At 59.5% G+C, this 9,203-nt stretch overlaps 1 protein-coding gene across 1 annotated transcript in view; it reads right to left on the bottom strand.

Annotated features, from left to right (window-relative positions):
* The window catches only part of CNTN2 (contactin 2), a 32,451-nt gene that overhangs the window by 9,300 nt on the left and 13,948 nt on the right, over positions 1-9,203 (bottom strand). Inside the window, exons 3-13 of the mRNA XM_004700108.2 lie at positions 7,347-7,491; positions 7,080-7,255; positions 6,815-6,910; positions 6,252-6,461; positions 5,974-6,073; positions 4,739-4,914; positions 4,230-4,366; positions 3,711-3,840; positions 939-1,089; positions 727-854; positions 277-447 (exon numbers count right to left, since the gene is read on the bottom strand). Of these exons, the coding sequence (XP_004700165.1) occupies positions 277-447; positions 727-854; positions 939-1,089; positions 3,711-3,840; positions 4,230-4,366; positions 4,739-4,914; positions 5,974-6,073; positions 6,252-6,461; positions 6,815-6,910; positions 7,080-7,255; positions 7,347-7,491 (1,620 nt within the window). The remainder of the gene's footprint in view (positions 1-276; positions 448-726; positions 855-938; positions 1,090-3,710; positions 3,841-4,229; positions 4,367-4,738; positions 4,915-5,973; positions 6,074-6,251; positions 6,462-6,814; positions 6,911-7,079; positions 7,256-7,346; positions 7,492-9,203) is intronic.

The raw sequence follows: 9,203 nt of genomic DNA, 5'->3' as shown, positions 1-9,203 counted from the left end.
AGACTACTGGTTTAGGGTCGTTCCAGATGGCAGGGTCACCTGCAGAATAGCATGTTCTCTGGGGAGGGAGCCTCACTGGGATCCCTGCTTGTCCCCTCACCCTCTCCTAAGGGCATGGCCTTTCGGTGGCATCTAGGGAACCACCCATCTGAGGGGGGCTGGCTGTTACTCCCAGGATGCAATTGCCAGACCTGGCCCGAGGGGCTGGGCAGGGCTTCCAGAGATGCAGGTGGGTCCCCTGCCTATCCTCTCAGGAGGAGCCCAGGCTCACCGCACTGGCTCTCCGGTAGTGGCCCCCGGGCTTATCAAAGTTGATGGGGAAGTCATCCAGTGACCAGGTGAAGGTGAGATCCATGGTGGGGTCATGCGAGGCGTGGCACTGCAGGGTCAGGTTCCCCCCCAGGTTGATGTCGGCACTCGAGGGGGCAAGAGTGATTTTGGTCGCATCTGCCAAGAGATGTAAGGCCCGGGGTGGGTCAGGGGAGGAACTGATCAGTCAGGCGCAGAGGGACAGGCGAGAAGCTGTGGCCCATGTCCGGGGAAGGAAGGAGGCAGCCTGGGGCCAGGTTTCCTCATGTCTCACGGGGCCCTGAGCATGTGTGGGAGGGACTAGGTGCCGGAGGGTGGCAAGGGGTGGTGGTGGCACCATGGACAGTCTGGAGCCAAATGAGGGATCCAGGGCCACATGCGGGACGACCCCCCCACGGTGGCTGAGCGCCCCCCTACCCCGCACAGAGAGGATGCCGGTGCTGTTGGCCTTGCCCATGAAATTCTCAGCGAAGCAGATGTATTTGCCTTCATCAGACCGACTGATGTTTCTGATGACCAAGGTGCCATCTGCAGTCACTGTCACCCTGCAGCAGGGACAGAGCAGGGCTGCAGCCCCAGACGGGGAGGCGAGGAGGGCGGGCCTGCGCCCTGGCCGGCTGGGGCCCTACCTGCTGCTGTTGACCAGGATCTCTGTGCCTTTGCTCCAGAGCACGGCAGCCTTGGGGGCAGCCCGTGGCTGGCAGGGCATAGAGACCTCGCCGCCCCGTGCCGCGGGGATCAGCCGCCTTACGGGGTTCAGTCTGAAATCGGGGGCCAGTGCTGGAAGGAAAGGGGGAGCCCCATGGTCACCCTGGGGCAAGAATGGCTAGAGCCCCTTGGCTACATAGGGTGCATCTCTGGGGGGCACACCGCGAGGGACCCCTAGCAGCCTGCTTCCTAAGTGTGCCTGGATCCCACCCCATTCCACCGCTCTGGCCTAAGCCACTCCTCTTCTGCCCGGACTATTGGAAAAAACCCCAGGACCTCCCTCCTGCTTGCTCGTGTCCACCCAACAGCCAGGACGGCTTCTCAGGGACCCCTGGCCCTGCCCACCCAGGGGGCCCTCCAGCAGCCTCCGACTGCACTTGGATGAAGCCCAGCTCCTCCCACAGCCCGGGGTCAGCCTCCCTGGTTGGGAAAAGGGTAGAGAGGATGGGTGCATGGCGCAGTGAGAGCAACCACTGTCGCTGGATTGTGTGTGTGTGAAAGGGAACGGACACACGGTTGGCTGCGTGCGTTCTTCAGCACACACGTGCACACACATATACACCTACACGCATATAAACATATACACATACACACCACACACATGCATGCACCCACATAAACCCTCCTCCTTTCTCACTACAGCCCACCCTGCTCCTTCCCTCCCTCACTGCAGTCGCGTGGTCTCCCCTCACCTCCTTTCTTTCAGACTTTGAATATGCCAAGGTTTTCCTGATCTTGTGGATTTGGTTCTTTGGTTTTGTGTCTGTTTCCCCATCGCTCTTTGTGCTGGACAGTAAACTGCTTGAAGGCAGAGACCCTATCTCCCGTGCCACTGCCCTCGCAGTTGGTGACTGACTGTCAGCTGAGCAGACAGGAATGAGTCTCGGCTAAGGCTTGCTGCAGCTCGGGGAGGTAGTATCACTGTGCCCGTTTGACAGGTGAGGCAGTGGAGACCCGGAGAGCTCAAGTCGTACCCATGAGAATGGGAAGGCCAGCGGACAGCTACTGAGCACCTGTCTGCACATAAATGGTTTGTGCCAGACTAACCTTGGGCTGCTAACCGCAAGGTCAGCAGTTTGAAACCAGGAGCTGCTCCACGGGAGAAAGTTGAGGCTCTCTACTCCCATACAGAGCTACAGTCTCACAGACCCACAGGGGCAGTTCTAGCCTGTCCTGTTGGATCACTCCGAGTCAGAATCGATTAGCTGGCAGTGGGTTTGGTTCTTGTGCTTTGTAGCAGCTGAAGGGCTGGTGGTTCAAACCCAGCATTCAGCACCACAAAAGGAAAGCCAGTGATGGACTTCTTTGAAGATTAGTGTCAAGGAAACGCTGAGGACCCCTTCTATCTGCTGGCAGGCCTTGGCCATGAGTCTGACCCATGGCAGTGGGCTCGTTGGCTGATTCGCTGTGATGAGCAGGCCCTTTCCCTTCACTGTGGTCACCTTCAGTCCTTGCACAGCCCTGTGAGCTCAGCACTGTCATCGCCCGCATTCTCCTAAAGACCTTGCCAAAGGCCACGGCACTGAGGTGAAAGGCTGCAGACTCAGATCAAGTGGATTTGGTTTTCAATGGCTGGTCACCACTTTGTCGCAGACAGGAGCATGCTAGGGACCCTGTTCCCTGGGAACTCACAACTGAACATCTCACCTCCTTTTAAGAATCCCCGAGGTCTCCTATTGGGAAAGCTCTGGAAAGCTTTGAGTGTACCTGGTGTGTGTGTGTGTGTGTAAATCTGGCTACACTGTGGACTATAATAAGACTGTTCCCCAACTTGACTCCCCAAATATATTTGTTAGACCTAGGACACTGCTTGCAACTAATGGTAAATGGTTATCAAGTTATCTCCCTGAAGACAGGAGCTATCCTGAGCTAGCAGACACCATTGTTTCTCCCACAATAGGTAGGGCTCACCCCCTGCTGTTTGGGACAGCGGATTGCTTCCCCTGAAAGCATGGGCTAAATAAAGTCTCCAGCTCTAGGGCAATCAAGGTTAGGCCGCTATCAAGAATCTGGGATCCGCCCATCTTGTCACATGTATACCCTTAATCCCTCCTCTTCCTATAGCGTATGTACCCCTAGATCACCCCCCTCCCATTACTGTATTACCTATAGTATAACCCCTTCCTGTGATGTATGTCTTTACTTGTAATTAGGGGGCTTGCACGTCCCCAAAATATTTTTAGCCTTGGTTAGTAATAAATCTCTCTCTCCTGCCCTCTCATCTCCCATCTCCATGTGTACCACCAAGAGGAGCTGAGGTGAGCATGCTACCATGAGATGTGTCTGACTCCTTTATTTCATTCTCTCTTCTATTTCTCTTGTTCTCTCTGACTTTACTATAATCTTTACTTATTGTCGCTGTACACTTGTGCCTGCTGGGCCTGTGATGATGTGTTAGGGGCTGGCTCCCCTGACACTACACTACAACCGAGAACTCCTAGATTTAGGCCCATCCATGTGCCCTGCTTGGCACAGTGGTTACATGTTGGACTAACAACTGCAAAGTCAGCAGTTCAAAACCACCAGCTGCTCCTCCGGAGAAAGATGAGGCTTTCTACTGCTGTAAAGAGTTAGAGCTCCGGGAAACAAACGGGGTAGTTCTACCCTGTGCCATAGGGCTTCCCTGAGTGGCAGAGAGCCTGGTTTGGTTTGGTGAACCCTCAGGCAGTCCCCTGGCCTCTCCGGGCCTGTACCTTGCACGGCCAGCTCGGCACTGGCATAGATGGTTCCATGCTTGTTCTCAGCCACACACTGGTACATGCCCGAGTCCCCCAGGCTCAGCTTGGAGAACCGCAGGTCCCCGGCCAACACCTCTACCCGGTTCTGTGTGGAAGAGGGTCAGGACCACTGGAGGACCAGGTGGAGGGGCTGACAGGCTCGTGGGTGCAGTGGGGATGCCAAGCTGCCCTCTCCCTGGCTGGGTCTACCGCGGGGCACCTGGGATACCAGAGTGGGGTTCCTAGGCAGGACCTCCCAGATGACCAGGTCCCCCTGCACTTGGAGACTAAAGCTGGGGCTGGTTACTTCTTCAGGACCACAGAGTGAGTTGTGGCTGCACCCTCCACTGGCCCCCCTCGGCCAGCCTGTGACCACGTGACTGAGAAAGCAGCCCTTGGGGACTTGTGGCATCGTCAGTGGTGGGGGTGGGGGTTGGCAAGGGAACCAGGGGAGCACAGGGAGGTGGTGTGGGGGACAAGCCCCAGCTTGCCTACCTGGGAGGCCAGGGGTTCCCCGTTCCGCAGCCAGCGCACTGTGGGCCGGGGCTTGCCTGCGGCGGCGCAGCCCCAGCCCAGATCGGAGCCAATGTCGGCCTCCATGTCTGAGATCACCTTGAGCCACTCGGGCTGCGCTGTGTGGGGAGAAGGGAGGAAAGCCTGCAGTGAGCCTCCGGGAGCCTGGGGCCCACTGAACAGAGGGCAGCGGCAGGGCTGCAGCACCTGGGCCGGACAGCAGAGGGCGCCCCCAGCGTGTCCGGAAGACAGAGGAAAGCGGGGAGGGGTCTGCAGGGAGGGGGAGGGGCGCCCTTCTGTGGTCGCTGCTGAGTCTGATGCTTCCAAGCATCCCGGTGTTTTTCTGGAGCGGGGAGCTATGCTCCCCAGACACCGGGCCATCCCGGGGCAAGTGGGCGGCAGCCAGGGGCATCTCCCGGCTCCTCAGTGGCTCCTGGGCTGGTATTCTCAGCAGTGGGGGAAAGCCAGGGGCCGGTGGCTCAGACCAGTACCCTGCACGATGATGCGGCCCTGGACGGTGTCTCGGCCCTTAGAGTTCTCCGCCTCACACTCGTAGGCACCCTCGTCCTCGAAGCTGACGCTGGGGATGTGCAGCGTGGGCCCGGCCGTGGTCCACTGCGGCGACAAGGAGCCGTCCACTTTGCGCCACTTGATCCAAGGCACAGGGCTGCCAGGGGAGAGGAAGGCAGAGGTGTGCTGAGCAGGGCCTGCTCCCTGTGCACCCAGACCCTGAGCCCTCCAGAGCTGAGCTGCTAGGCGGCTGGGTGTGGGGAGGACAGGAAGAAGGGGCCTGGAGGAGAGAGTGTCCCCCTTGGCCGATTCCCATGTTCCTCTCTCCAGTGCACACAGCACAGGCACATGCCCATAAGGTGGGCCTCCTGACTGTCCACCGTACCTCCCCTGGGCCTGCCCTCTTCAGCAGGGAGGTGGGAAGGGGGCTTTGTGGGGACCCCTTTCTTTCTCCCTTAGTAGCACCTTGCCTGCTTTTTTTAAAGGGCTATCTTTCTTAGTCATCCATGTGTGGACCAAAACTCACTGAAGGGCCACTGGGTCTTAAGGGCTACTGTATCGTCCTTCCGTGTGGAGTTTCTGGAAGCCCAGGGGCTCTCATGTAGTGGAGGGCAGCCTGGATATCCCAGGAGACGTCTGAAGGGCTAATCACTTTAATTCACTCAACAGCCACCTCTGGAGCACCTGCTGTCAGCTGAGCCCTGTTCTGAGGACTTCTTTCATGGCAGAGTGTGACCAACGACGCTTCCTGCGGCCATGTTAGAAGACAAGGGCTGCCACCCATGGGACACCGGCTACGTGCCAGGTGGGTGCTCTAGGCAGGTGCACATACCGACTCACTGAATGCCCCTAAGAGTCTCACGAGGTAGGGACTATTATTATTCTCGTTTTATAAGCAAGGGCGGTCAGGTTGAGAGAGGTTGTGTGGCTGAGGGTTAGTGCCCACACACTGGGCCGGCCTGGGTCATATGGTGCATGCCTTGCTGGGTGTCTTGCTGGGTGGCCCAGGGGGCCATGTGTGAGCCCTGGTGTGGAGAGGGAGGGACAGAGAGGGGCAGGGAGGGGCGGCTACTCCCCACTGAGATCCCGACATGCCATTGGGTCCCGCCAGAGCCACCAAGATGCCCCTGCCTCTCCCTGCCTGCCCACTTCTTGGGGTCCCCAGGTTCCTGAGAGGCTGTGCCCGGGCCAGCTCCCGCTCTCCTCTGGCACTCACTTCCCAAAGGCGAAGCACTCCAGGGTGACCTGCTGCCCCACCAGCGCATAGGTCTCGGGCGGGAACCGGGCCTTGATGCTGGGCGCAAAATGCCGGGCATCTGGGCAGAGAGGGGTTCACACATCAGACACGCAGGGCTCCGTCCGAGGCAGGGATCCGGTGCTGGGATGTAGCCCCCCTCCCCAGGGGGCCTTGGTCTCCTCTGAGGCTAGCAGGGGTCCACGAGGAGGGGGCAGTAGTAACTGGCTTCAAAGTCTCCTGAAGGATTCCTGGCTGACCTTGGGTGGCCAGGTTGAGCTGCGCGAACTTGCTGAAGACGCTCTTGGTGGAGAAGTCCATGTGGCTGGTGGCCAGGCAGGAGTAGTTGCCCAGGTCGGAGGCGTTGGTCCGGGCGATGTACAAGTTCCCTGTGGTCTGAGACACGAAGTGCCGCCCGTCCGTCGGGATGAAGTTGGGGAACTCGTTGAGGAGCCAGCGGTAGGACAAGCCTAGGGCGTGGGGAGTTGGAGGAAGACCAGGGGGTGCTGGGCACACACGCCAGCTCTGGGGGGACCCAACACGCCAGTGGTCCCTGCTTTGAGGGCCCCGGGACGGTGAGCTGGGGCTGGGGGAGCCTGAAAGGAGCAGGCAGCTCCATCCCTGCCTTTCGGGGCGCTGAGTCTGATGGGGCCGCCTGGCTCCCATCCCCGGGGACCCCCTCCCCTCACCCTGAGCTCACAGTTAGAAAACGCCAGGCCCAGAGAGCCACTGAAAGATGGGGACCCAGGGGCCAGTGCTGCCAGGTGGGTGGGGTCACTCGACACCTTTCCTTCTGTGTGTCCCGCTGGAGGCCCCGCCTCACCTGGGTAGTGGGCAGGTGGGTTACAGGGCAGCATCACCCCTCGGCCTTCTGGGGTTCTCACTGGGTCACGCTCCTCCTTGGAGAATTCCTGCAGAACTGGGCAGGCGGAGGGCAGGAACCAGGGCCTCAGACACCGCCCCTCAAGGGCCTCAGACACCACCCCTCAAGCCTGGCAACCCCCCCCCCCCACCAGGACAGCCCTACTGGTCCTTCCCTCCCAGCCCAGTCCCTGTCCCAGTGTCTCGGTGCCCCCCTTGGGCCTCACAGCCGAAGCGGAGGACAGCCTCCCTGCTGACGACGGTGCCCACGGGGTTGGATGCCAGGCACTGGTAGACGCCGGCGTCCTGGGCCTTGGTGGGGCTCATGATGACCAGGTTGCCCCCCACCAGCTGGTGCCGGGACCCTGGCTCCAGCTTCATCTCTGTGCCGTTCATCTTCCACCTGTGGGGGTTGGGGGTGGTGACGGGGACTGAGTCCTGCTTGCCGGGCCAGCCCTGCACGAGGGAGCAGCCAACACCAGTACAGGTCTCACCGGTAGGTGGCCGGGGGGCTGGCCCGGGCACGGCATGCCAGCGTCACCTTCTCCTCTGTAGATTCCTCTGGGAAGAGCAGACCCAGCGGCTGGTCTTCAAAGATGGGCCCAAAGGTGGCTGGGGGTCCCTGGGCAGAACTCCACGCTGGGGAGGGGGTGGGAGGGGAGGGCACTGTCTGAGACCTCAGGGCTTGGTCTCTCTATTTCTCTCTCTCTCTCTCTCTCTCTCTCTCTCAGCACTGACACCATGCAGAATGTTCTGACGACAGCCACACCCACTCTCGCCCTTGGAGTTGAGCTGAAGGCTGCGGCCAGCCAAGGGGCTGAGCTTCCTGCTTCCGTGAGGGTTTTCAAACCATTTTATGGATGTAAAAGGCACATAGGCAATTCTCTAGTCCAGTCACACCAAGAAGGGCTGCACAGTCCTCGCGTCTGCTCAGTACACATTCTCCATTCTTGTCCTCATCGACATGGCTCCTCACTTCCCTCAGTCTCCCCTGCCGTCCGTCCCCCCAACGAAGCCATTAATGCAGTCACTGCCTCTGTCCTGGGTCTCATGTACAGGAACACACTGAAACGCAAAACCACAAAGCTCACAAGGATATCAACGTTAAACAGATTAAGAACCCCAGTCGACCAGAAGGCAGGGAATATTAAAATCCAGAACAACTTGAAAATGGATCCAAAGGGAGGCCCAGTGAGAAGGTGGGGGATTTGAACCCGACAGCCTCTGCCATCATCCGCTTTCCAGTGCGTGACGCAGGGCCACCCACAACCCAGGTCGATGGTCAGAGGGGTTCACCGGGGCTTCATCTCCATCCACCTTCCTGGAGTGACATTAAAACGTGACGTGGTTTCTGTCGTTGTTGTGAATATTCGTGGCAGAACGTGTGGAAGGGGCTGCAAAGGGTTGGTGGGAAAATGTTATCCTTCAATTCCACGTTTCCACGAGCTTTTCAAAGCCCCTCTTGTATGTCGATGCCACAACTGCCCACCCCCACGACTGAGTCACGCGTGTGACTTTGATGGGCGGGGGCACCCCATCCGACCGATCAGGTTGGTTTGGTCAGTCGGGTCTAGACTTGGGTATGGAGTGCCGGTGGTAAGCCTGGCCCTGGACCAGAGGCTGGGTTGCAACAGTGAATGAACCACACCGTCTCTGTCCGATGTCCCCCTACCTCCCCCCCCCAACACACACACAAGCTGCTTGTGCCCCCGCAGGCGGTCAGTGCCCGCACAGAGGTTTGCGCTAAAGCTCAAGGGGTTCTAGGCATAGAAGCAGTGGATGCTGCCAGGGACCATGAAGGAAGGTGGCACAGAGGAGACCCTCCGGGCTGAGGTGGACCTTGGAAGATGCACAGGTCTTAAGGGCAGAGGAAGAGCAGGCACACCTGTGGTGGACAGCCTGGGCTTATGGAAGGTGCCAGGCTCCGGGGGCAGGTTGGACCTCTTCTGGTTGTATGACTGGGCGAGCTATCGAAGGAGGAGGGCCGTGGGTGGCTGGGTGGGGGGCAGGTCCTATTTAAAGAAGCTCTCCTGGGATGAGTCCAGGGCAGGCTCAGGAAAGGCCGTGGCGTTGACAGGCCCTCAGAGGGAGGCCTCTTCCACGCACCCCTCTCCTGCCTCCTGGGCAGGGGCTTGGGGCGGCATTGCTTCCCTCTGCCTTCCCGAAGGTTGTGGGGGGCTCTGTTTTCTGACTGGTAGGGGCTACCTGGGAGTCAGACATCCCTAATTGGCTCCCACCCCTCAGCAGAGATGACTTCTTGGGGCCCCTCCTGGGCGGGTCATCGGGTGGGGCGGCATCCCCATTAACCAATTAGTGTCTGCCCTCCCAAGCCATCTAGCTGTCAGCATCCT

Source organism: Echinops telfairi, unplaced genomic scaffold (assembly GCF_000313985.2).
Source record: "Echinops telfairi isolate 266 unplaced genomic scaffold, ASM31398v2 ScPeMD7_7424;HRSCAF=8462, whole genome shotgun sequence".
NCBI classification, from domain to species: domain Eukaryota; kingdom Metazoa; phylum Chordata; class Mammalia; order Afrosoricida; family Tenrecidae; genus Echinops; species Echinops telfairi.
Note: the sequence above shows the minus strand (reverse complement) of the source record. Positions and strands in the feature narration are given on the sequence as shown.